Source organism: Manis javanica, chromosome 10 (assembly GCF_040802235.1).
Source record: "Manis javanica isolate MJ-LG chromosome 10, MJ_LKY, whole genome shotgun sequence".
NCBI classification, from domain to species: Eukaryota; Metazoa; Chordata; class Mammalia; order Pholidota; family Manidae; genus Manis; species Manis javanica.
Window position 1 is genome coordinate 115272566 of NC_133165.1, and position 26153 is coordinate 115298718.

General features: G+C 47.3%; 2 protein-coding genes across 7 annotated transcripts in view; one reads left to right on the forward strand and one right to left on the reverse strand.

The window, feature by feature from the left end:
* The window catches only part of FAM118A (family with sequence similarity 118 member A), a 34461-nt gene extending 10374 nt beyond the window's left edge, over positions 1-24087 (forward strand). For 3 of the 5 annotated variants that reach the window (XM_017665926.3, XM_017665925.3, XM_017665927.3), the window contains exons 2-9: positions 543-598; positions 1366-1618; positions 10537-10758; positions 12441-12569; positions 13763-14048; positions 15596-15628; positions 16097-16174; positions 19339-24087. In XM_017665926.3, coding sequence (XP_017521415.1) covers positions 552-598; positions 1366-1618; positions 10537-10758; positions 12441-12569; positions 13763-14048; positions 15596-15628; positions 16097-16174; positions 19339-19358 — 1068 coding nt within the window. In that variant the 5' untranslated portion in view covers positions 543-551 and the 3' untranslated portion in view covers positions 19359-24087. Of the gene's footprint in view, positions 1-542; positions 599-1362; positions 1619-10536; positions 10759-12440; positions 12570-13762; positions 14049-15595; positions 15629-16096; positions 16175-19338 lie in introns of all 5 variants that reach the window. The other 2 variants (XM_017665923.3, XM_017665922.3) reach the window with 1 other exon arrangement.
* The window catches only part of SMC1B (structural maintenance of chromosomes 1B), an 82486-nt gene continuing 78779 nt past the window's right edge, over positions 22447-26153 (reverse strand). The window contains exons 24-25 of one of the 2 annotated variants that reach the window (XM_073214024.1): positions 24185-24295; positions 22447-22697 (exon numbers count right to left, since the gene is read on the reverse strand). In XM_073214024.1, the coding sequence (XP_073070125.1) occupies positions 22557-22697; positions 24185-24295 (252 nt within the window). In that variant the 3' untranslated portion in view covers positions 22447-22556. Of the gene's footprint in view, positions 22753-24184; positions 24296-26153 lie in introns of both variants that reach the window. The other variant, XM_037006788.2, reaches the window with a different exon arrangement.

Sequence of the window (26153 nt, forward strand, 5' to 3'; positions counted from 1 at the left end):
TTATTTCTTGGACTGGCTTTCAGTACAGGCCCGGGAAGGCCTGACCTCTGAGAGCACATGGTGCTCCAACCCAAATACAACACTCTACCCCAGGGAGCACGGATCTGCCCCCTGGAAGACCAAGTCTTGGCTTTGCTGTGCTAGGCTACTTGGCATTTTCTTCTGTCTGTGCTAAGTCATTTATGTTCATTCAGCTGGAAGCTCTTCTGGCATAGTCACAAAGGGGATGGCATGGACCCCCTGCCCCAGCCCGCGGTTAGGCCACCGCAGAACCAGGCTGGGTGTATACTGGTTTCCCTCTCTTTCCAGTGTAGAGCACGAGGAAGCCACCTGTGCCTGGCCTGGTCACCACACAGAATGAGAAACAGTGGCTTAGAGGCATTTTGGATGTATATTTTCTTATATATGAAGTTTTTCAGGTATTCGGATTTAAAGATCCAGGCCCTTTGATTGTAATTCCAGCCTTAACTCTCTTGCAGGGTGCTAGCAAAATAACTTTTATCTGGGGAATGGAAGTCACTTTTGACTAATTTCTCCTTTAGGATTCACAGATGGATTCAGAGGAAAAGACAACAAATAGAAGTGAACAAAAATCAAGGTAAATAAAGGCCGTGACACATTCATCTGTGTTTGTGGCATCTGTCATGGGTCCCCTGTGTTATTGGTGCCACACAGGCGAGAGCCAAGCGAGACCTTCGGGTCAGGGGGCATCTCAGCGGCCTTTGTGTCAATGTGAGAAACGTTCCTGAAGGCAGTTCTCTTTACACTGTGAAAGTGACCATGACCTGGTGTCTGATCCAAGCCACAAGTGATGGGAGGGTCACATCTGAGACCAGGAGTGCCCCGCTTCACAGAATTCTCTAGGTGGACCCCAGATTATGCTTGTAAAGTGTTGTAGGCAAAGGGGGGTGGTGCTTAACCTGGAATGGACTGGGATTGGTAAATTGGGGAAAACCAGCATTTTGCTAGAAATCTTATCTGTCACTGCAAACAGAGGTCATTTTGTCATCACAGTTTGTATTTACAAGCTCTCTGCAACTTCAGAGGAATTAAATAAGGAAATTTTTGTTCACAAATGTATGTCACTTAAATGTGTGGATAATACCTTGGGGGACTCAAGGAAACTAAGACACAACTGTCTCCAAGTTGTTTATGGAATGAGGACAGAACGTGTAAAATAAACACACAAAAAGGAATGACGCACAGGCATTATCCTCCAGTAGTTTAAAGCAGGGGGGAATGGGAGTCCCGGACCAGCCGCATGGCCCAATGCCTGGCATATATTCCCAGAGGGCATTGCTTCCCTTTCTGGCTGAAGTACTTCCATGTTGACTTGCATTCTCTGCCTGCCTTCTTTTTAAGTAGAAAGTTTTTAAAAAGCCTCATCCGGAAACAGCCCCAGGAGCTGCTCCTGGTCATTGGGACCGGGGTCAGTGCCGCGGTGGCCCCGGGAATCCCTGCGCTGTGCTCGTGGAGGAGCTGCATCGAGGCTGTCATCGAGGCTGCCGAGCAGCTCGAGGTGCTGCACCCCGGGGACGTCGCCGAGTTCCGCAGGAAAGTGCTGAAGGACCGGGACCTGCTGGTTGTCGCCCACGATCTGATCCGGAAGATGTCACCTGTAAGTCCTTTCCACACAGGGACTTGAGGTTTCCCTGGGGGGTGCCTGGCTCTGATGTCTGGTATCTTGGTGTGCTCTTGGTCCAGATGACAGGTGGGCCCTAAAGCATTTTAAGGTGAAGTTACAGCGTCTTTGCAGCTGGAGATGATCTAGTGGAGAGGAAAGCGGGGGATGATTCAAGAGACCCTGAGCAGGAGCGGGCCCACCTTAGGCGCCCGGCCGGCCCCACATGCAGGCTCATGCCGCGCGTAGGCACGAACGCTGGGGCCCCAGCTGACGTGCAGCCTGTGGCGGGACCTCTGTTGAAGAAGCACAGCCACCATCACCCGAGGGCTGCGTGGGGAGCAGACAGGACCGGGGAGGAAGGGTGAGAACAAGCACGTGGGGGTCCTCAGGGACACCGGAGCTGTCGGCCAGAGGGTGGTTGCATTTCTGGGTCTCCCTTCGGGTCTGGGTAGGCGGCCCCAGCAGAGCTGGTGGCTGGCCGGGTGGGCGCCTGGGCGCCTGGGCGCCTGTTTGTTGCGGGGCCGTCCTCATGCAGCTGCTGCCTTGTGCTCTTCGTTGCCCCGACTCCTGCCATCGGTGATGTCCGGGTACCAGTGGTGGGAAGGGGGAAGGGAGGGAGGGATCCTGCCTCATCCCCTCGGGGCTTGACGTGGGAGTCACGGTACCACTCGTGTTTTCATCCCGTTGCCCAGAGCTGCACGTGCTGCTTTGCCAGAGTCTGGGAAGTGCTTTTAGCTGGGTTACTGTGCCGAGTTCCGTGTTCCATTAATAAGGGGCAGCTGGCATCGTGAAGCACGGATTGGCAAATTAAGGCCCAGGAGCCCAACCTGGCCTGCTGCATGTGTTTATAAATGCAGTGATTGGTACACAGCCATGCCTGGTCATTTACTCATTACTTACAGCTGCTTTCATGCTTCGCTGCTGAGTTGAGTTGCAACAGATTGTGAGACTGGCAAAGCCTGAAACAGGTGCTCTCTGGTCCTCACCAATAGGGGCTGAGTCCTGTCAGGGGGGCCGGGGAAGAGGCACCGGTCAGAGTGGTGTAGGGTCGCTGGCCTCACTGAGGGCCTGCATGGAGGAGGCTGCTGGGTGACCATCTGGAGCTTCAGCCTCCCTGCACTTTACGTCTGTGCATTCTTGAAAACGTCCATCACGGAAGAGTCAGAGGATGATTGTGTTGCCCCAGCCGTGTTCAGCAGGCTGAGAGCAGGGGTGGGGTGGGTGGACGGTTGGTGTCGGGGTTGGGGTTTTGCCAGGGCCTACCTGCAAGGCCCTGGAGGGGCAGGGAAGCTGGGGACTTACTTAGAGAAGTGACTGTGGTGATGAGTCGTGGAGTCTGAGCTGCTCACTGGGGGGAGTGAGGCCAGCCGGTGGGGGTGGGGCAGGTGGGAGGGAGAGGCTGGATCCGAGGTTCTGGGGACATGGAACTCACAGGAGTCATATGACTGGGGATGTGACCATAGGTGTGGCTGGCTGAGATGGGGGTGGAGACAGGAGTTAGAGGTCTTGGGGCAGAACATGTCATCAGTGAGTGTGACAGCCACCAGGAACTGTGATGGGAGCACAGACAGATGGACCTGACAGTGAGCCAGGTGCACCCTTGTGGATAAAATGAGAGTTCCTGGGGCCAGGATTCTCACCTGGCCCTGGTTGACTAGCTCACTGCACACCTGTGGGCAATACATGGCTGTTGACTCTAAAAAGAGCTCCACCCAGTGCTCTGGGCGACAGGGTAGCAGGGCTGCAAGGCTGCAGGAGAGCAGAGCAGAGGCTGGAGTGGTGGCAGTGCTGAGGACAGAGGCCCAGAGGACAGCTGTGCAGGACGACTGTGCAGAGAGGCCCAGAGGACAGCTGTGTGGACAGAGGGGCCCAGAGGCAGAGACCAGCTTGCTGCCTACAGACTCTCTCTGAGTGAATGGGATTCTAGTGACTGACCTGCCACCTGGAAATAAACCTGGGTATAACCCTTTCACCCCAAGAACATTTGGCCGTCAATTTCTTTGGTCACACTGAATCCATAGCGAACTTGCCTGGGGCTGAAACCCATTGGCAAGGCAACCTTGCACCCCCACTGGTCCTGGGGTGGAAGTGCTTCTGGGAGGGGGTGGCTGTTTTTGTTTTTCAAAAAAATTTTTATTAAGGTATTATTGATATACACTCTTACGAAGGTTTCACATGAAAAAATGTGGTTACTACATTTACCCATATTATCAAGTCCCCACCCACACCCCAATGCAGTCACTGTCCATCAGTGCAGCAAGATGCCACAGATCCACTGTGTGTCTTCTCTGTGCTACACTGTTCTCCCCATGATCCCCACACCATGTGTACTAAACATAATACCCCTCAGTCCCCTTCTCTTTCCCGCCCTCCCCCTCCCCTCCCCTTTGGTAACCACTAGTCCCTTCTTGGAGTCTGTGAGTCTGCTGCTATTTTGTTCCTTCAGTTTTGCTTTGTTGTTACACTCCACAAATGAGTAAAATCATTTGGTACTTGTCTTTCTCCGCCTGGCTTATTTCACTGAGCATAATGTCCTCCAGCTCCATCCATGTTGTTGCAAATGGTAGGATTTGTTTTCTTCTTATGGCTGAATAATATTCCATTGTGTATATGTACCACATCTTCTTTATCCATTCATCTACTGATGGACGCTTAGGTTGCTTCCACATCTTGGCTATTGTAAATAGTGCTGTGATAAACATCGGGGTGCATATGTCTTTTTGAATCTGAGAAGTTGTATTCTTTGGGTATATTCCAAGGAGTGAGATTCTGGGGTCAAATGGTATTTCTATTTTTACTTTTTGAGGAACCTGAATATTGCTTTCCACAATGGTTGGAAAGCTTACATTCCCACCAGCAGTGTAGGAGGGTTCCCCTTCCTCCGCATCCTCGCCAGCATTTGTTGTTCTTAGTCTTTTCGATACTGGCCATCCTTACTGGTGTGAGGTGATACCTCATTGTGGTTTTAATTTGCATTTCCCTGATGATCAGTGATGTGGAAAATCTTTTCATGTGTCTGTTGGCCATCTGAATTTCTTCTTTGGAGAACTGTCTGCCCATTTGTTAATTGGATTATTTGCTTTTTGGGTGTTGAGGCGTGTAAGTTCTTTATATATTTTGGATGTTAACGCCTTGTCAGATGTCATTTACAAATATCTCCCATACTGTAGGATGCCTTTTTGTTCTGTTGATGGTGTCCTTTGTCATACAGAAACTTTTTAGTTTGATGTAGTCCCATGAGTTCATTTTTGCTTTTGTTTCTCTTGCTTGAGGAGATGCGTTCAGGAAGAAGTTGCTCACGCTTATATGCAGGAGCTGTTTGCCTATGTCGTCTTCTAACAGTTTTATGGTTTCATGTCTTACATTCAGGTCTTTGATCCATTTCGAGTTTACTTCTGTGTAGGGTTAAACACTGATCCAGTTTCATTCTCTTGCATGTAGCTGTCCAGTTTTGCCAACACCAGCTGTTGAAGAGGCTGTCCTTTCCCCATTGTATGTCCGTGGCTCCTTTATCATATATTAATTGACCATATATGGTTGGGTTTATATCTGGGCTGTCTAGTCTGTTCCATTGGTCTATGGGTCTGTTCTTGTGCTGGTACCAAATTGTCTTGACTACTGTGGCTTTGTAGTAGAGCTTGAAGTTGGGGAGGGTAGTCCCTCCAGCTTTATTCTTATTTCTCATGATTGATTTGGCTATTCAGGGTCTTTTGTGGTTCCATATGAATTTAGGGTGATTTTCTCTAGTTTGTTGAAGGAATGCTATTGGTATTTTGATAGGAATTGCATTGAATCTGTAGATTGCTTTAAGCAGGATGGCCATTTTGACAATATTAATTCTTCCTATCCATGAGCATGGGATGTGTTTCCATTTATTGGTGTCTTCTTTACCTTCTTTCACTTACTTGGTTTGGTTTATTCCTAGGTATTTTATTCTTTTTGATGGAATGATGAATGGAATTGTTTTCCTGATTTCTCTCTCTGCTAGTTCATCATTAGTGTATAGGAATGCCACAGATTTCTGCATATAAATTTTGTAGCCTGCAACTTTGCTGAATTCAGATATTAGATCTAGTAGTTTTGGAGTGGATTCTTAAGGGTTTTTTATGTGAAATATCATGTCATCTGCAAACAGGGACAGTTTAACTTCTTTCTTGCCAATCTTGATGCCTTTTATTTCTTTGTGTTGTCTGATTGCCGTGGCTAGGACCTCCAGGACTATGTTGAATAGAAGTGGGGAGGGTGGGCATCCTTGTCTTGTTCCTGATCTTAAAGGAAAAGCTTTCAGCTTCTCGCTGTTAAGTATGATGTTGGCTGTGGGTTTGTCATATATGTCCTTTATTATGTTGAGGTACTTGCCCTCTATACCCATTTTGCTGAGAGTTTTTATCATGAATGGATGTTGAATTTTGTCAAATGCTCTTTCAGCATCTATGGAGATGATCATGTGGTTTTTGTCCTCCTTTTTGTTGATGTGGTGGATGATGTTGATAGATTTTCGAATATTATACCATCCTTGCATCCCTGGAATAAATCCTACTTGATCATGATGGACAATCTTTTTGATGTATTTTTTAATTCAGTTTTCTAATGTTTTGTTGAGTATTTTTGCAGCTATGCTCATCAGGGATATTGGTCTGTAATTTTCTTTTTGTGGTGTCTTTGCCTGGTTTTGGTATTACAGTGATGCTGGCCTCATAGAATGAATTTAAAAGTATTCCCTCTTCTACTCTTTGGAAAAGTTTAAGGAGGATGGGTATTAAGTCTTCACTAAATGCTTGATAAAATTCAGCGGTGAAGCCATCTGGTACAGGCATTTTGTTCGTAGGTAGGTTTTTGATTAGCCAGTTCAATTTCGTTGTTGGTAATTGGTCTGTTCAGATTTTCTGTTTCTTTCTGGGTCAGCCTTGGAAGGTATTTTTCTAGAAAGTTGTCCATTTCTTCTAGGTTATCCAGCTTGTTAGCATATAATTTTTCATAGTATTCTCTAATAATTCTTTGTATTTCTGTGGTGTCTGTAGTGATTTTTCCTTTCTCATTTCTGATTCTGTTTATGTGCATAGACTTTTTTTTCTTGATAAGTTTGGCTAAGGGTTTGCCTGTTTTGTTTATTTTCTCAAAGAACCAGGTCTTGCTTTCACTGATTCTTTCTATTTTATTCTTCTCGATTTTATTTATTTCTGCTCTAATCTTTATTATGTCCCTCCTCCTACTGACTTTGGGCCTCCTTTGTTCTTCTTTTTCTAGTTTCATTAATTGTGCATTTAGACTGTTCATATGGGATTGTTCTTCTTTCCCGAGGTAGGCCTGTATTGCAATTTACTTTCCTCTCAGCACGGCCTTCGCTGTGTCCCACAGATTTTGTGGTGTTGAGTTATTGTTGTCATTTGTATCCATATATTGCTTGATCTCTGTTTTTATTTGGTCATTGATCCAGTGTTTATTTAGGAGCATGTTGTGAAGCCTCCATGTGTTTGTGGGATTTTTCATTTTCTTTGTGTAATTTATTAGTAGTTTCATACCTTTGTGATCTGAGAAACAGGTTGGTACTATTTCAATCTTTTTGAATTTACTGAGGCTCTTTTTGTGGCCTAGTATATGATCTATTCTTGAAAATTTCCATGTGCACTTGAGAAGAATGTGTATTCTGCTGCTTTTGGGTGTAGAGTTCTGTAGATGTCTGTTAGGTCCATCTGTTCTAGTGTGTTGTTCAGTGCCTCTGTCTCCTTACTTATTTTCTGTCTGTGGATCTGTCCTTCAAAGTGAGTGGAGTGTTGAAGTCTTCTAGAATGAATGCATTGTATTCTATTTCCCCTTTTAATTCTGTTAGTATTTGTTTCACATATGCTGGTGCTTCTGTGTTGGGAGCATAGATATTTATAATGGTTATATCCTCTTGTTGGATTGACCCCTTTATCATTATGTAACGTCCTTCTTTGTCTCTTGTTACTTTCTGTGTTTTGAAGTCTTTTGTCTGATACAAGTACTGCAACTCCTGCTTTTTTTCTCTCTGTTAGTTGCATGAAATATCTTTTTCCATCCCTTCACTTTTAGTCTGTGTATATGTCTTTGAGTTTAAAGTGAGTCTCTTGTAGGCAGCATATAGATGGATCTTGTTTTTTTTATCCATTCAATGACTCTATGTCATTTGATTGGTGCATTCAGTCCATTTACATTTAGGGTGATTATCAATAGGTATGTACTTATTGCCATTGCAGGCTTTAGATGGTTACCAAAGGTTCAAGGTTGATTTCCCTACTATCTAAGAGTCTTAACTCACTTCATATGCTGTTACAAACAATCTAAAGGTTCTTTTCTTTTTCTCCTCCTTTTTCTTCTTCCTCCATTCTTTATATATTAGGTATCATTCTGTATTCTTTGTCTATCCCTTGATTGACTTTGGGGATAGTTAATTTAATTTTGCATTTGCTTAGTAATTAGCTGTTCTACTTTCTTTACTGTGGTTTTATTACCTCTGATGACAGCTATTAAACTTTAGGAACACTTCCATCTATAGAAGTTCCTCCAAAATACACTGTAGAGATGGTTTGTGGAAGGTAAATTCTCTCAGCTTTGGTTTATCTGGAAATTGTTTAATCCCGCATTCAAATTTAAATGCTAATCTTGCTGGATAATGTGATCTTGGTTTGAGGCACTTCTGCTTCATTGCATTAAATACATCATGCCACTCCCTTGTGGCCTGTAAGGTTTCTGCTGAGAAGTCTGATGTTAGCCTGATGGGCTTTCCTTTGTATGTGATCTTATTTCTCTCTCTGGCTGCTTTTAACAGTCTGTCCTTATCCTTGATCTTTCCCATTTTAATTACTATGTGTCTTGGTGTTGTCTTCCTTGGGCCCTTTGTGTTGGGAGATCTGTGGATCTCCATGGCCTGGGAGACTATCTCCTTCCCCAGATTGGGGGAGTTTTCAGCAGTTACCTCCTCAAAGACACTTTCTGTCCCTTTCTCTCTCTCTTCTTCTGATATCCCTATAATGCGAGTATTGTTCGTTTGGATCAGTCACACAGTTCTCTCAATATTCTTTCATTCTTAGAGATCCTTTTTTCTCTCTGTGCCTCAGCTTCTTTGTATTCCTCTTCTCTAGTTTTTGTTTCATTTATTGTCTCTACTGTATCCAACCTGCTTTTAATACCCTCCATCGTGCTCTTCAACGGTTGGATCTCCGACCGGAATTCATTCCTGAGTTCTTGAATATCTTTCTGTACCTCCATGAGCATGTTGATGATTTTTATTTTGAACTCCCTTTCAGGAAGAGTCAGGAGGCCCATTTCATCTTTCTCAGGAGTTATATTAATTTTACTCTGAATCAGGTTCCTTTCGCGTTTCATGTTTGTATAAGGCGCCCTCTAGTGTCCAGAAGCTCTACTCTCTGGAGCTGCTCAGCCCCTGAAGCAATGTCGGGGGTCGCGGGGGAGTGGTATTGATGCCTGCAGGGAGGAAAGAGCTGTTTCCTGCTTCCCGGCTGCTATGCCTGCCTCCACTGCTTGAACCAGTGGGCCGGGCACACAGGTATAAGCCTCTATGCTTTGCATTTGTAGTTGCTGTAGACAGATCTTCCCTCTGGCTGGCCTAATGCCAGGGTAGGGTTTGCCGGTTTGTGAGCCAGGTGGGGCTGGCTGGGAGAAAGGTGCAGTAGGCTGCCTATCACAGAGGGGGTCCTTGGAGCTGTGTAGCCAGCCAGGGAGCTGGAGCACCTGGAAATCGTGAAAGCTCCCAACCTGCTAGGCAGAGTGCACCCGGACAATTTTGTCTACCTGTCCTTTCTCCTGAGCAGTCAGCTCTGTGCAGTCCTTGGGGGGTGGCCTGTTCTTAGTTGGGGGAGGAAGAGAACATTCACAGAAGAGGAAGGTGTGATGGCAGGCCCACTGACAGTGGCAGGGTTTTTAGGGATGGGGAGGCACCCTGGAGCAGCAGAAAAGGGGGTGCCCAGTGCCACGGAATGAGTGATAACCTGATTGTAGTGACACACAGCATCAACAGGGACAGGAGGCACGGGGCGTTGGGGTGTGTGTGACTTCTGGTGGATGCCCCTGGGCAAATGTTGGCAAAGGGGTGAGGGGCAGAGGGCATGGCCCGTGGCCCTAGTGCTTGTGGCTCGGCCAGGTGGGCTTACTGGGTGTGCCCAAGGCCTCCCCCACCCCACCGCCCTCCTAGCTGCCACGCCATCTCTCTGCCGCTCTTCACAAGAGTTGTTTCTGTTTGCTGTTGCCTATTGCTTATCTCTACCCTCGATCCCACCCCAGCCAGGCTTTCACCCCCCTGCCCCAGGTACCAGTGGCACTTGGTGCCACACCCAGAGGCCAGTCTCATTCTTGTCCTGTTTGGTCTCTGCAGTACGGCCACACTGTCTGTCACCTAATTTGAGGTGCCATTAAGGCATATCATTTTGTATACCACCAAGAAAGCCCAGTGCCTCTGTGGCTCCTCGGAGGGAAAGCTCATGTCCTTACCATGGTCCTCAAGGCCCCACGTGGTGTGGTTCCAGTCAGCCCTCTGAGCTCACCTGCCGACACCGCCCTCATCCTCCTGTGCCAAGGGCTGCTTGCTCACCTGCACTTTCACGTCTGCTTGACATCCTCGCCAGGGACCATGAACTTCCTTATCAGAGGCCCTCTGACCATCCACCTTTTGCCCCCAGCAGTACTTGCCCCCCTTTCTCTGCTTTACTTTTCCTGTAGAATTTATCATGGTCAATGTGTCCCTCACATACTTGTACATTATGTCTCCTGCCTCTGGAATTTTAATAAACTCCATGAGGACAAGAGTGTCCTTCCTACCTTCATTCCTCAGCCCCCAGCGCCTGCCTCCCTCCCTTTGTCTCTGGCAGCCAGAATGTGACCTGCTCACATAGCTGTTGAGCGATGTTCTTGTAACGCGCACCCCCCTTCCGCAGCGCACGGGGGACCCCAAGCCCAGCTTCTTCCAGGACTGCCTGATGGAGGTGTTCGACAGCCTGGAGCAGCACATCCAGAACCCGCTGGTGCTGCAGTCCATCCTCAGCCTGATGGAGCAGGGCACCCTGGTCCTGACCACCAACTACGACAACCTGCTGGAGATCTTCGGGCAGCAGCAGAGCAAGCCCATGGAGTCTCTGGATTTGAAGGACAAGAGCAAGGTGAGGGTGGGGGGCTGGGCGGGGGGCCGGCGGGCTTGCAGCCCACAGCTGTGTCGGTGGCGGCCAGGGCGCCGTCAGCTCCCCCCTTGGGCCTTCTGCTGCCGGCTCGTTCCCTGCGCACATGCTGTCCTGCAGTCTGCGCTCATCCGCGCTGCTCACGGGAGGGAGTGTGGGTGGTGATGAGAACAGTTACGCGCACAGTCCCTGGCAGTCCTGTGCTGTGCGTTTCAGTTAATCTGTACTCCCCCTTCAACAGATCGGGATTGCAGCATAATGTGATGTTCTCGTCCTGATTTTCCTCCTTGGTAGTGTACTTGGCGCATTTGCCTGTCATTAAGCTGTTTTAAAAACATGCTTTTAAAAGACAATAAAACTGTGACTAAATTACAATTGTTACCCTTCCTCTATTTTTGTTAGCACATTTTCACAGTTGTAAATAATGCTGCAATGAAAATCCTTACATTTCTCTGTTTATTTCTTTAGGATAAATTGCTAGAAGAGGTTCAGGGTCAAGGGTATGAATATTTCAGGCAGATACTAGGAATCACCAAATTGTTTTCCAGAAAGATTTCCCAGTTTAAACTCCAAACGACTGTGTAAGGAAGTATCCACTTGCCATATCTTGCCTATATATGTTTCCAAAAAAAACCAGAACAAAATACATTTCACCCATTGGATAGGTGAAAATTTTACACTTTCTTTGCTCTTACTACTAAGGTTGGCTGTGGCTTTATTTTATTGACAATATTGCTTTTGTGACACGTTTATGTCCTTTGTGTATTTGCCTAAAGATTTTGTTACTGTTAGTAACTAGTCCTGCCCCCTGGGTCGTCCGGGCCACTCGTGAGGCAGGCGTCTGTCCTGCTCTGGGCACGAGGAAGCTGACGCGTATAGAGCGTATGCTCATTCAGGACCCACAAGAGTGGGAGGCTGGGCTCGTCTCAAACCGCAAGAGCCTGTGGCTGGCAGCTTCTGGCACGGTGCCTGGCAGGGAGCCTGGCTGGCAGACAAGGGCCGTGCTCAGGTGGAGCCGCACCTTCTCGTGAGCACTAGGGACCGGGATTGAATGCCTGCTCTCCCTGTCTGAGCACCTGGTTTTACTCACTATTACAAATAAAGCATGGTATCTGGAACTAAAGTGCTGATGGCATCATGCAGAAATGCTAGCTGCTTCGTATGAGTTCTTTGCCAGTGTTGTTCTGTCTGTCTGGTGTTGTCAGTACTGCTGGTCAATGGTAAAAACCCTGGCATGAAAAATGGAATGTACATGATGGGCATCCTTTTAAAGACCTTTGTTTTGTGTCTTGAAATGTCAATCAATGTAAGAGCTATTTGATGAATTTTTTTTCCATTTTTTTCTGGGTATAGAAAATATATACATGGCAGTAATTAAAATATAACATGTAACTTAGAAGTGAAAGTCCCCCTTAAATAATCAGTCCCAACAGTTTGCTGGAATCTCAGATGTTAAATATATTTTCTATGTAATTATCTTTAAAGAAGCTCTTTCTGATATGGGAGTAATTAGTGTGAACAGATGAGTTTCTTAGGTTTAAAGGTAAAGTTGAAATGTTTCTGTCTTTCCAACATAGGTTTGGAAAACCATGCATTTGGTTTCCTGTTGTATCTATTTTAAATAATAACCAGATTCCCCCCCCTTTGTTTTGGCTTGGCTTTGATAGGTCCTTCAGTGGGCAAGAGGGCACATCAGATACGGAGTTCTCCACATTCACGGCCTGTACACAGACCCCTGCGGGATGGTTCTGGATCCGTCGGGATATAAAGATGTCACTCAAGACCCAGAAGTAATGGTACGACCACCTTAGGCATCATTGTTTGTACCCTGGGCCTTCATGGCAGCCTCTGGGCATTCCTGCCCTTTGGTCGCAGCTGCTGGGGGCAGGGTGACTTCTCAGCTGTGTGTCCAGGGCCTGGCACATTGAACAGGTGCTCAGTAGCCGTTTCGGGGGCTCTGGCTTGGGGGTACAGGTGAATTTCTTCAGCCTGACTTGCAGGCCTGCACTGTCTGTATGTTCTTCTCTGGCCTCTCTTCCCGACCCATCATTTTTCTGTGTTTGTTTAGGCATCGCCTCTCCTGTCTCTGCTTAGTTCTAGCTTTCAAAACCTAGTTTTAAAATTTCATTCTCTGTGAGGCATTTTTTGGTACCCTAGGTGAAATGGAGTGTGGAAAACGGGTGAGCTCAGGGCTGGGTGCTCTCATCCCTGGAGCTTGTCTCCGGGCCTGGTGCATGGCCCAGATGTGCCCAGGTGTGGCACAGTGGAGCCTCCGGCTTAGGCTTTTCACTTGCATCAGCAGTGGATTTAGGTTCTTATATCAGGATTTTAAGAACATCTGTGCTGAGAGGGAGCCTCTGAGATTGTGGATGTCTGAATGAGTGACACCCCCTACTACATGCTGGAGCGACCCCACACTGTCTACTACCCCTGTGCCCACTCCCCTGGGTCACTGTCCCTGGTCCCCTCAGCTATGCTGCCCTCATTCCCCAAAACCCTGTTCTCCTGACATGAGCCTCCTAAGGTTCCCTGTCTGTGACCCACTGAGATCCATTAATGTCAGGGTGTTGCGTGCCCCCAGTTCTGAATTGAAAAAATTTTAGTGTCCTTGTTCTGTGTGTTAGGAATTTAAAATTTTAAGTAATTCCAAAAGACTTGAGTGATGGCACTGACAAGATAGTTTGGGGGGTGTGGGGGGAGGGTAAGGTGGTAGGCGAGCCTCACCTCCGGAGGGTGTCTACACTGGGTCTGTCGGGGGCCTGGCGCAGTTACCTGGCTCGGACATGAAGAGGCCCTGGGACCACCTGCAGGCCGACTGCCCCTGGCTGGCCTGCTTGTCCTTGGGGCCACCTTCCAGGCGCTGCTCCCAGTGTGCCCTGGGAAGGGCCTCCTGAGTGACGGGGTCAAGTGCACACATGTGGCGACGGCTGGGCCTCAGATCCTGCTTCCTCTGGTCAGCATTCCGAGGTCCCCGTTGGTGTCTTCACAGGAAGTTCTCCAGAACTTGTACCGCACCAGGTCCTTCCTGTTTGTGGGCTGTGGAGAGACCCTCCGTGACCAGATATTCCAGGCACTCTTCCTTTACTCGGTGCCCAACAAGGTGGACTTGGAGCACTACATGGTGGCGCTCAAGGAGGACGAGGACCACTTCTTCAAGCATCAGGCAGACATGCTCCTGCACGGAATCAAAGTCGTGTCCTACGGGGACTGTTTTGACCACTTCCCGGGATACATGCAAGACCTTGCCAGTCAGATCTGCAAACAGCGAAGTCCAGGTACGGGATTTCTTCTTTACTTTTTCCAATAGAGTTCTTCTAGTTTTTCTTTTTTTTGGAGATATAATTTTAACTATAAGATAAAATTGAGATGAAACCAGTCTTCCAGTTATTTTTTAAAAGATGTCTCTGTGTACTTTTAAAAAAGATTGGGGTAAATGGTATGATGTGTCTGTAAATAGAACTTTAAAGAAGCTGTGCTTGCAGTTGTGCACACTGATTCCTGTTTCCCATCACAGGCCTAGATTGCCTTATCCAAGAGAGGCGACCGCCCGGCCAGCCTCCGCAGCTGGGGGCCGAGAACCCGGAAGGTGCAGCTTCTCACGCCTTCGTGCGGTCACCACATTTTAAATGTTAAAACTGCAGAGGCACAAAATGATTTCATAAAGACTTTCATTCCTTTTTTCATACAGCATCTTTTCCCTGTTCTGAGTATGACACCCCTTTTTAAGTCACTCTCCTTGGCCCTTCTTTGGGGCCAAGAATTGTTCATCTGCCAGGGAGTGATTGAGATAGCAGAGCAGTTTCTCGATGGCCATCTTGACATGAGGGCAGTTAATGGCTTTGAGTCTGGTGTCATGAAACATGGATGGCAGTAAACTTGGAAAGGTCTGTACCGACTGTGGTTTAATTGTAATAGGAAACCCAGACACGCTCACGTGGGTTCACCACAGATGGCTGGAGTGCTAAGGTCATGGGACTGAATGCTCAGATAATCAGCTTTTCTCCACTAGTCCTGTTCAGAATTGCTAACCACAAAGTGGGCCGATGTGGGTGACAGTTCCATCGAAGGGTAATTGGGGGCATTGTCAGTTTCTGGGGAAGGGGACTGGCCCTTGCTTGAGCTGTCACACGCGGTTTGCGTTTTACAGTCCTGCCCTTACTTCAATTTTAGCCACGTACCCCCACGACTAGAGAGATGTTAGAGGTGATGAGATGAGCTTCAAGGTGATTAGCTTGGCCAGTTAGTGCCCAGGAACTTTGGTGCTGAGATTGGGGTCTTGGACTGACAGCTCCGTGTGTGCCCGAGCAGGTCCGTATGCACAGCTCTGGAAAGGGGTGGCTGTTCTCACCTCTGCTCCAAACTCTGGCCTCCTGCCTTCACCCACAGCTGCGCAGGACCAGAACCCGGCATGAACCAGCATGAGCTCAGTCCCCACAGGCCCCTTCTCCACCCACTGGCAGCTGAGTGGATCTGACAGGCTGCCCCAGGGCTGGCAGATCTTTGGGCATGTCGTCTGTGCCTGTGTTCTAAAGGGCGTCTGTACCTCCGTCAGTGAGGCGCCTGGTCGGAGAGTGTTGTGCCCGCGACGACAGCGGCCCTGGCCCGCCACCCGTGCAGCAGGCCGGCTCCGGCACTTCACGCGTTCGTTCATCAGTCTGCACTGCGGCCCTGGGTGGGGAGGGCGCGGAGCAGCCCGGGGTTGCGGGGCCTGCCAGGGCCGGCGTGCCAGCCGAGGGCCACCTGCCTCTCCGAGTGGCCCCACCGCCGCCCCAGGAGGGAAAGCAGCTGGCCCGGCCCTGCTGACTGTTCTTCTCCTCCCCAGATGCCGACCGCGTGGACAGCACCACACCGTTAGGTAAAGCACGTCTTCATTTTTACCAGCCTGTTTTTTGCTTACACGTTCCGTTATTTTCCTGCCACTGTGTGTAAAATCATAAAGGTGTTTCTCCCATTGAACACCTAGCCCCACCAAGGTGACAAATGGCAGTGCCTTCACGGTGCTCCCTGCCAGGGGACAGCCTGGCTGCTCTGCCTGTTTGCTTCAGCAGACCTGCAAGTAGAGCCCGGGTGGTGGCGGGCGGGCCGCTCGTTAGGACCCAGAACCTGGCCGTCGCCTCCTGCGGCCTTGGTTCCATGTGACGGGACTCGTGTCTGTGCCGCTTCCCAGAAGCTCTTCCTTTGCGAAAAGCATTGACGGCCACAGCCTGCAGCCTACGGCCGGCTTGTCAGGCCGGCGCTTCAGTAAAGCTGGATTTATTAACTGGTCCTTGGAGGGTGGCTACTAGAATAGGTAAGCTTTTTAATGAAAGTTTTTATCTTTTAGGTAATGCTTGTCAGGACTGTGCAAAGAGGAAGTTAGAAGAAAATGGAATTGAAGTTTCCAAACAACTCAGGCGATCAGGTACAACCCGGCTGTTCCTTTGCGTCCCAGCTGATGGCGGATTTGCCTCGTGGGTGTTCTCCACTGTGGTGCGTTGTTTTTCTGCCCCTGCTGTTAGGGGAGGATGATGCACACAGACCGTTCCTGCTGCTCAGAGGTGCCCACTTTAGAAAATGTCTGTTTATGTAAGTTAGTGTTTCATTAAAGAAAAACATACACAGAGAATGTGCACAAATGATGTCAGCCCAGTGAATGTTCATGAACTGAACACACCTGTGTAATCGCATCCAGTTCAGGAATAACATCGTGGGGAGCTGCCTGCCTCCACCCCACTTGCAAGGGTGACCACTCTCCTGACGTAAGTCACCTTATCTGCAGAGAAAAACCCCTGGGAGTCACTTTTTTGCCACCTCTGTCACTGAATGAGATTTCCCTAAACCACTCAGGCACTGATCTACACAAGTTCTTTAAGCATGTTTTTTAAATCGTCTCTGCAGCCTCAGGGAAGGAGGTCCGGCCCACTCACGCGGCCCTGCTGCTGCGTCCCGGTGTCCGTCCTGGATTCGGCCCAGTGTTCTGGCCCCGCTGCGCGGACCAGACTGAGGGCCTCCCCGCCCCATGCCCTCCTCATCTCCCTTCTCTGGGCCCCTGGTGCTTACATGGCCCTGGTGGTCAGCATGGTCCCGGCCAGGAAGGAAAGCTGTCCTCCAGCCTGTCAACAGGTTGAGTGTAAAAATTGGAAAACAAAAGCATTTACTTTATTAATCAGTATACACGTATTTCCTGGTTACTGACTTGTGTGATGTGTTAGTGGGTCCGGCAATGTGCATCCTGGGCCAGTTGCAGGACACATTCTCAGTACCTGGGTCAGTGTTTTCTTCCTTAGATCCCATTAATTACGCTCCCATATTTTGTTACACATGGTGTTGCTTGTGTTATTTTTTGAGGAGTCTAGACTCCTTTCCCCCCCACTGTCCAAAAAACGTCCCACAGTGTTTTGAGCTTGGGCATTCTCAGTTCTACTGCGCCTCGGTCCGAGGTCTTCTGACCTCCCACTGCGTTCTGGCCACTGGAAGGCCTGGCCTTGCTGTCTGGGACTGCTGCCCAGGGCATCTTGCCCACCCCACAGCCGGACCTCCTGCAGCTCCCGCTGCCCAGGTGTGGAGGGCCAGCTCCCGAGGGTGTGTGGGCGCTGCCGGGTCTTGTTCTCCATGGTTGGCTGGCTTGTGCCTGGGATTCCTGGTCCGTGATTTCCCTTGGGACTCCATTGCCGTAAGCAGGGGTCTCCTGCCAACCCCATTCTCAGCAGGTTGTACTGCTTCCCTTTAGCTTTTAGGCTCTTTTCCTTGATGCTTAGAAATTTCGTGAGGATGTATTTAAGTGGAAATCTTTTTTATATACCTTGCTAAACTTTCCCCCCGTTTCTGCAGTTCTGGAGCCATCTATAGTTTCCTTGATTATTTCTTTCTGTCTTCTCTGTTCCCTCTTCCTTGAACTTGTACTAGTTGGGACCTTGTGGATTGATTTCTGCTGTCTTTGTTTTTCTCTTCTGTCTTAATTTTTGTTTTACACATTCAACTTTTCAGAAACTTCCTGGGAGAGTTTCAGAATAATGTTCTAGCCTTTAAGTTAAATTTTTATTTTGACACTGTTATTAATTTCTGAGAGTCTTGTTTTCTGATTTATTCTTTTTTCATAGCACTAGCACCTGCTATTTTATGACTGATACCTTTCCAATCTGCAGACACAAGAGGCTTCTGGTTACCTGACTCTACTCCGTTCCTAAAAACATTGGGATAGAGGATTTTCTGATAACAGAGTATTTTTTTATTACTTAAAATAAGAAAATCAGTAAAACACTCTTGTTAAACACCTATATAATAATAACCCATTAAGAATTGTTAGAGCTATGAAGCATTTAACATTTAATTCCTCAGGTCCATTTTCCTTCTATACCATCGGGAACATGTACTGTTGGAACATGTTTCAACATGGAGATTACAAAGTCCATAATGAGTGCAAATAACTGTCAGAGAAAATACACAAATAAGGTGGTTTTAAAAGAGGGCTGCTGGCAGAGCGAGCCGTGGCCTGTGGCTGGCAGGATGGCTGAGGCTGCGGCCCCTTGCCCTCCGGAGCTGGGGGAGGGGAGGTACGTCGGCGAGCCTTTGGGGAGGATGGCTGTGCTACCAGGGCAGCAGATTGTACATCCTCTCCTTTCAATTTTGTACAACATCAGTGCACATATCTTTTGAGGGAGAATTCCATTTTGATAGCATTCAGGATGCAAATCTTTGAAGTCTTATGAATCAGCTAGTAGGGACATCTGTAACTAAAAACAACAAAACTAACCTTTGAATTGTTTCCCCCGGGGCAAGTGGTTCACTCCCACTAGTCCCTGTCCTCCTGCACCTCTTGGGTCTGAGGCCCCTCAGTCCCCTGCTGACACCTAAGAAGGCAGGACCCAGTGATTATTCTCAGCTGACAGCGCTGCTGCTATTCGTATACATAGCTTTTCTCTCCGAGTGGCGACCTCTGAATAGTGTGTGTGTGTGTGTGTGTGTCAGGCAGCAAGGCCTACTGCTTGGTGGACGTTGCTGCAGAGCAGCGGGCAGACCATCCAGTAGGCTGCCAAGACCCCCTAGGTGCCAACAGCCCACCTCTCCCCAGGCCATCACGTCTACAGAGAAAGGCCCCTGGTCTCTTTCTTGCAGAAAGCTTTGTCCTGTTGTGCCTGTGGGTGAGACCAAGGTTCTCCTCAGTCTGCTTCCCATACCACAGGCTGCAGGGCTCCGAGCGTGGCAGGCTGCCGTCTGCCAGTGTGCCGTTGTGCACGGGCTCCGAGCCTTCACTGTGTCCACTTCAGTCACCTCCCATCTTGTGAGTATCCGACGTGCCATCTGCCTCCCAGTCCACTAGGAGAGGAAAGACCATCCATATTCATGGGTTGAGATTTTCGTAGATCTTTGCAAGCCTGATGTTCCAATTTGCTTTGTTCCCTGATGGTATTTATAACTCACAAAGCCATTTCTTGATAATGGCTACTGTTTCCATTATGGAGTCATTTCCAAGGTCTTCAGCACATAAGAAAAACTGTAAACAGTTTCTGAAATAGAGATCCTTTTGCAAAAACTTTTTAAAGTAAACTTATAATTTTTGGTATTCCTTTCTTTTTGTTGAAATAGATGATGCTGGAGGGTCTTGAAATCTTTGAGACCAATAAAACCTACAACTTGAAAACCAGCCTTCAGTAAAACCACAGTGCCATACGCAAACGATGAGGAATGTTCCGAGAACTTCGTGCGGGGTCTCTCACTTCTACACTCAAATACCCCAGAAGAGCCACGCGGGCTTGTGGCCCTCGGAGGCTGGGCAAGAGAGTTCCACCTGTCCAGGTGCAGCACACACACTCCAGGTGTCTGTGGGGACTGGCGACGACTACCTCAGGGACCAGCGCCGGCCGGAAGCGGGATGCGCCCGGGACTCCCGGCTCCCGGTCGGCACTCTCTTTGTCAAGGTGGTATTTTTTCTAATAAAAAGGAGGGAGGAGGGGCGAGGACTAGCCAAGCAACAGTAGTTGCCAAAGAGAGAAATAAGAAACTAGACACTTATATTTTATATTTTTACATGGAAATATCTGTTACTGTGGAAAATTTTAAATGTTACATTGTTAAATAGTAAAGAACAAATCGATACTTGAGGCACTGAAACTCTGCTAGTGAGAATGGTATGTTTTTAAAAAGAATGACTCAATCAGTAGGGCTTCTTTAGAAGTGTAATTTTAGTAGCTTCAGTTGGAAAGAGCAGCAGTTCAGTTGCCAAGCGAAGTCATGAAGAGCCAGAGGCTTTTTCAAACGTGCAGTGCGGTGTTGTGCAGCCCATGTAACGACTGGGAACTGGGATGTTACAAGTGGAGCACAAGACTGTTTTTAACCCTTATTAGAGTATTAGTTTAAGCTTTCAAGTGTTTATTCTATGGGGTGAGGTCCAAACTTCCAGTTCTTACCCCTCAAAATTCTCTTCCATGGCCCATGTTAAGGGGATTTACACAGAGTGATGTAGGCAAAACTTGTTAAGGGCCTGCAGCACTTTAAATGTCACCAAGGTTTGCCCATGGCAGGGACAGCCGTGCTGGGGCTCTGCGTGTGCCCAGGCTGGCGGCCACTTCACAGGCTGCCAGTTCTTGCGGTGACATTTCCTGCCAAGCCCTTACACTCCTGTGAAAGCCGGAGCTCTGCACCCATGTAGAGTTACAGAATAGGAGACGAGACGTGGGAATGTTGGGAATGAGAAGCCCGGTCTGCTGAAGGCCTTCTTCTTCCCTTTTTGAGCATGGAAAACACATCCTTTATGTTACTCTGATCATAAACAAAACTCTAACTTCATACACTCAGCTTTTCTTCAGTTATGACAATGCTTGGTATAATGTATTTCATGAGCATTTTTACCTTAAGTTGCCACTCAGTTGTGAAATCAAGCAATTTAAAATGGACTGTTTAAATTTCTTAAAAAACAAACATTGTAAATTTTTTTTTAAAGACACATTTACAAAGTGCAATCAGAGATGAATATCTGATCCGAATGTTAGCCAGACACAGGGTATATGGCAAAATTACAAGTGTGAAAATGATGTAGAATGGGATATAAAACTAGAAAGTGAAGTTGAGGACAAGCTGGGGTGCCATGCTGGAGGGTCTGCGGCCTTCTTGCTGCAATGAGTGAGTCTTGTCTGCAGTCAGTTTCTGCTGGAATGCTTATTTTTAAATGCAAATTTATTCCAATATGATTGATGTATTAGGGAAAAAGCAATTTGAGCATAACTCATTTGCTTTGTGTATAATTTTGTCTGAGACTAGTTCAGGGGGTGACAAATATGGCCAGGTTTGTTTACTGCCTCAAGCCAAATAGTTTTTACATTTTTAAATGGTTACATTTTAAGTAGTTGTATAGGTACCTACTTCATAGCCCGCTTGCTGCCTGCCTCCCTAAAGCCTAGCCCTCTGGCCCTTAGAGACCCCTGCTCTAGGTGAGTGTGTAGGCTGCACCCAGGAGACCAGAGTTGTGTGGGAAGACACCAGCTGTAGCCAGTGCAAGCCCCACCTGGCACCTCAGACACCCACCAGCTCCCTCAGACGACCTCCTTCCAGCTCTACGCAGCAAGCTGCCCCTGGTGAGGCCCCCTCTGTGAGCGACCGGAGGGTGTTGGGATGCAGTGCTGTATTTACTATAGCATTTCTCTATTTCCTAACCATCTGATGGGTGTAAAACTGGCTGTTATTTTCACTTGGTTACTTGTCCCTTTTTTGGAGCATGGTGCCCCTGTGCACTGCCATGGCCCCGGGGGCTCTTCACTGTGCCTTCGCACAGCAGGGTGGTTTTCAGAAATGTGGTAGGTTGCCTGATAACTGTCAGCAGCAGTCTAGGAGTCCACGTTATGAAAGTGACCAGGCCAGGCAGAGATAAGAGTCTACACTGGGCTCATGTGGCACTAAGGGGGCGTTTCAGTGTTAAGTGGATGTCTTCACAGGCAGAAGAAGAAGTTGGTGGTTGGGTGACGGTATTGCCAGTACAGGAAAAGGCCCCCAGGACAGCTCCAGCGGCCCCCCTGCCTGCGGTCACAGGGGTTGGTTAGCTGGCTGGGGGCCGGAAGCAGGTCTTTCATGACGGTATTTCTTGGGCACAGAGGGCATTCTGTTCACGTGAAACAGTGGCTGTTCAAACCAGTGCCACTAATTCAGGAGGCTGTTCTGTGGTCAGCACTTGGACCTTAAATAGAAGACTACCAGCATCTTAGAATTTCTTACTCCATTTTGAAATGGAAAAGATGTCTTGCTAAAAACCTTGTGACTTTCTTTCCTACCCATAACCGTGTATTTAAGTGGAGAAGTCAATATTTCCTTCTTAATGGAAATTATATTTAGAAACATTTGGATTGTATTGAATCAGACATTCAGTTTCACCTTAAATTTTTTTGGTTTGTTTTTAAGTTGTAGGTTGGAGACATTTGAAATTAGAATCTTTACTTTTTATTGGTATTTTCAGTATTGACATAAGTTACTCTAAAATAATTTCCCATAAAACCCAGGTTCAACACCCTCTAACTAGTGTATTTAGAAACCAAACAAGTTTCCCTTAAAGATTACTTAAATGTGTAAGGCAAACCAGAGTGAAGATGATGGAGAATTCAAATTTTTTTCTGACTGACTGACTTTCAAAATGGGAGTTAAAACTATGGTACAAATTGTACCTTTTTTTTTTTTTAATAACTCACTCATTCATAGCTAACTCTCAGGAAACTTTACCTAACACACTTTAATGAAAGTGAGCTACAGCGTCTTTGACTGATAACAATCAAGCTTTTTCTTAAATGGCACAAGGCTCTCCTGCTTTCTCCAGAAGTTTGTTACTCAATCAGAGTGAGACTGAACCGCGGTGAACCGGAGCGCTGTGACTGCGCTGTCTGCGCTTCGGCCGGCAGTTGCTGAAGGGCCCGCCAGGTCCTAAAGGGGCTCTTGTCTCTTGCTGCTTTCTCGGCCTTCAGTATCTGGATATGCAGAAAGATCCAGGGTCAGAACTCGGCTGAACATGCACTCATCTTGCTGAAATGGAGAGAAGGTAATTAAAAGTCAGTTACTTAGGGAAAAGTGTTAAACATAAAATAAAGGCCTTTAGTGAATCTTGATTTGCATTTAAAAAGGAACCCCCTTAGTATCATTTGTCTGCATTTATATCAGCCTTTTTTTTTTTTTTTTGTATTATCTCATAAAAAGTACCAGAATATGCCACCCCAAAATACGCCTCTTTGGCTTACGGACTATTAGGTGCTAAAGGCTGTTGAGAACCAGCAGACACAGGAAAAGCTCTAAAAAATGGTTCAGGTTTTCCTTCTGTAAAGAAATTTATTCATATAAAAGATGACTCACTCTCCACTCTTATCAGTGCAGGCCCTCCTTAAATTTGCATAAAAAACTTTACTACTAAAAGCCCTTCTTTACTGTACTTCTCCTGGCCACTTTCCTATCACTGTCCTCCCTGACTCAAGCCCAACCCGGTTTCCTTCCTTTAGCCTAAGATAGTGTATAAGCCCCAAGTTCTGGCCACCGTTTTCCTATCCCTGGGTGCGTTATGTTCAAGGACCCTTTTTCTGTAGCTGACCTGTCTTCTGCCAGTCTGATTTGCAGACCCCAGCCAGAGCCTAGGAAGAGGTCAAGGCCTCCCTGCAGTGTATGAGTTCCCATTTGTCCAGAGGCACAGTTCTAGTGGTTCCCCTAGCATTTTGTGGGCACAGGAAGGGAAGTTAATTTTTATCTTAAAGGAAACTGCCGGAAATAAAACCTAACTGTCTCAAAACAGACTGATTTGAATTAGTTGCTCTACTCCATTAGCTCAGGTAATTATTTTGAATGGCTTAAGAAAGGTGTGTTCAACTTCTAAGTTACTTTACAACTCGGAACTTCTGATCAACTGCTTTGTTTTTTTTTTTTTTTTTAATTGGAGTTCCAGGAACGTAAGTCTCAAAAGGAAACTAGAAAATTTTAATAGGATGGGGTCAGTAGAAAAGCATCTTAAGTTTAACACCCAGTATCTGGAGATGCCACAAATACAAACATCTCCATTTTGTAGAAGATGCGGAGAGCTAAATGCCTCTGGCACTTTTCAATTGCTGTTACTTTGGAAAGATAAATGGTTTCTGAGTTCTACCACAATTCACTTGGGTTTTGCCTAAAACATTGAATACAGAAATGATATACGATATGAATAGTTTACTCTGTGTCAGTTAATGTGTGCTATTATTTTACAAAGCTATATCACACTGTTCTGCAATTTTGTTTGCTTTTTCACATAAAGTATTTCTTAAATCTCTGTATTGCCATAGAAAAATAACTGAGTAGCTACTTTTAAGTCTTACTTGATTAAAAAACCATTTACGCCTATATTTATCAACTGCACAAATCAAACAGTATCTACAGACTCCATCCGGCAGGGGATTGTAAGGTGGTCTGACCCCTCTGCCCCTTTCCTTATCTTCACCTCTGGGTAGATGCCTATCAGTGCATCAGCTTTGGAATAGAGCTCCTCTTTCAGGGAAATGATTACCATCTGGAACTGTTCTTGAGTCTGCTCTTTGATGTAACTTGAAACCTGGGAGGAAATAAAAAGCACACATTTCATAGCAAGGAAGGCCTGTTTCTGGCCTTGGGGACGGTGAGTCTGCCCCTTTCAGGTGACACGGCACTCGCTTGCTTTTCTGGTAATCCAGTAAGTCCACTACAATTGCAGAAACAAAACTAGCTCAGAATCTAAAATAACAGGTTAGTAAAACATACAAACCTCATTAAATCTATGATCTAAAACTCTAAGAATATTTTAAAGAATAAAGCTCTAACTTGATCATATATATAAATATTCAGTCAGCCTTAATAAAACAAAAACTACCATTCAGATATTTTATGAGGGTGAAGGAGGGCTGGTATTAAACATGAACTTCCTATTTTGCCAACTCAAAGCCTGAAGATGGGGAACATGTAGCAATTACATATGTCTTCACAATCTGTAATCAAGTCCATTGGGTAGAGGTGAACTTGTAGCCCCTTCAGGAAGGTCAGTTCCAAGGAATGGAGACTAAGAACAAAATAGACTCTGGAGAGAAGTGGGTCTGGGTGAACAAACTCCATTCAGAACTTGGAAAATGATGAAGAACTTACACACAAACCACAGTTTAACAAGACCCTTGCCAACTCTGGATCTCTGAGGGCCTAGAATGGGTCTTTTCCACGTGAATTGGTCCTGACCGCACCCAGGATACTAAGGACGCAAGCTTTGGGCACAGGCACGTGGCCTCGGGTGAGCAGTGTCGGCAGCTGAGACAGATGGTGACGGGGAGACTGCTTTTGGCCACGAGGCTGAGGTCACAGGCAGAAGGAGCTGCAGCATCAGAGGCAATGACAGCCACTGTGATGTGGGACTAAAGTCGCGGGGTGTTTACTGGGGTGGAGGAGACAGGACTTCACAGTTGCTCAGACTGCACAGCTGCGCACACTCAGTAAGTACACCAGGGAGTGCCAGGAACATCAGTCTCCAAAGGAAACTGGAACTTGGGAGGTTTTAATATAGGATGGGTGTCCACAGAAAAGCATCTCAACACCAGTACCTGGAGATGCCACTAATACATACACATTAGTGGCATTTCGCTAGAACATACGATGGTTTAAATGCTACTGAGAAGAGGCAGCCCACAAAGATAGGTCCCACCCACTGCAACACGCACACACAATATGGGATACAAAGTACCCACAATCTTCCAGGGGTGGAGCCTCCAAAGTGAGCCAGACCAGGGGGCCATTAGCTGGGGCAGAAGGCCTCATTCGAGGTGCATCTGTTGTCTTTGCCCCTTGCCTCCCCCAATAGGCTGGCTCGTGCCTGCCCTCAGGGTTCAGCTGTCTAGGGCTCGGTTGGTTTTCTAGGTTTGGGGATGTGGGGTTGGCTGCTGCTCTTAATGCTTGCTGAGGCGTGCACAGGCAGGGTCCTAGAGCGCGCGCGGTGAGGTGAACACAACTTGGGACGCACCAGAGGCACATGCACGCCACGAGCAGGTGCCTGACTGTCCTGGCCTTTGATGTGGGCTCAGCACAGTAAGAAATCAGGTCGGCTTCAGACTCCAACTGCCATGGTGGCGCTCCAAGAGTGCATCTCTTTCAGGGGAGGGCTCACCCACCAAGCTCACAAGACGTATAAACCAGGTGCCAACTTACAAACGAAGGGTGAGATGCCAGCAGGATGAGGGCAGCCCCCCGTACACAGCTGTAAGTGCAAAGCCCCGTCACTTCTGGAAGATGCATGTGCCTGGAATCAGAGCCAGGAGTCTAATTCATCTCCACCAAAGGATGGCTCTGCTGGTGGTGCCATGACAGGGAAGCTGCAGGCCAGAGCGCCCCCTCCTCTGGGCAGTGATGGGCACTACTGGTCTTTGCCTCAGCCAGGCTTCATGGCTGCCCCCATT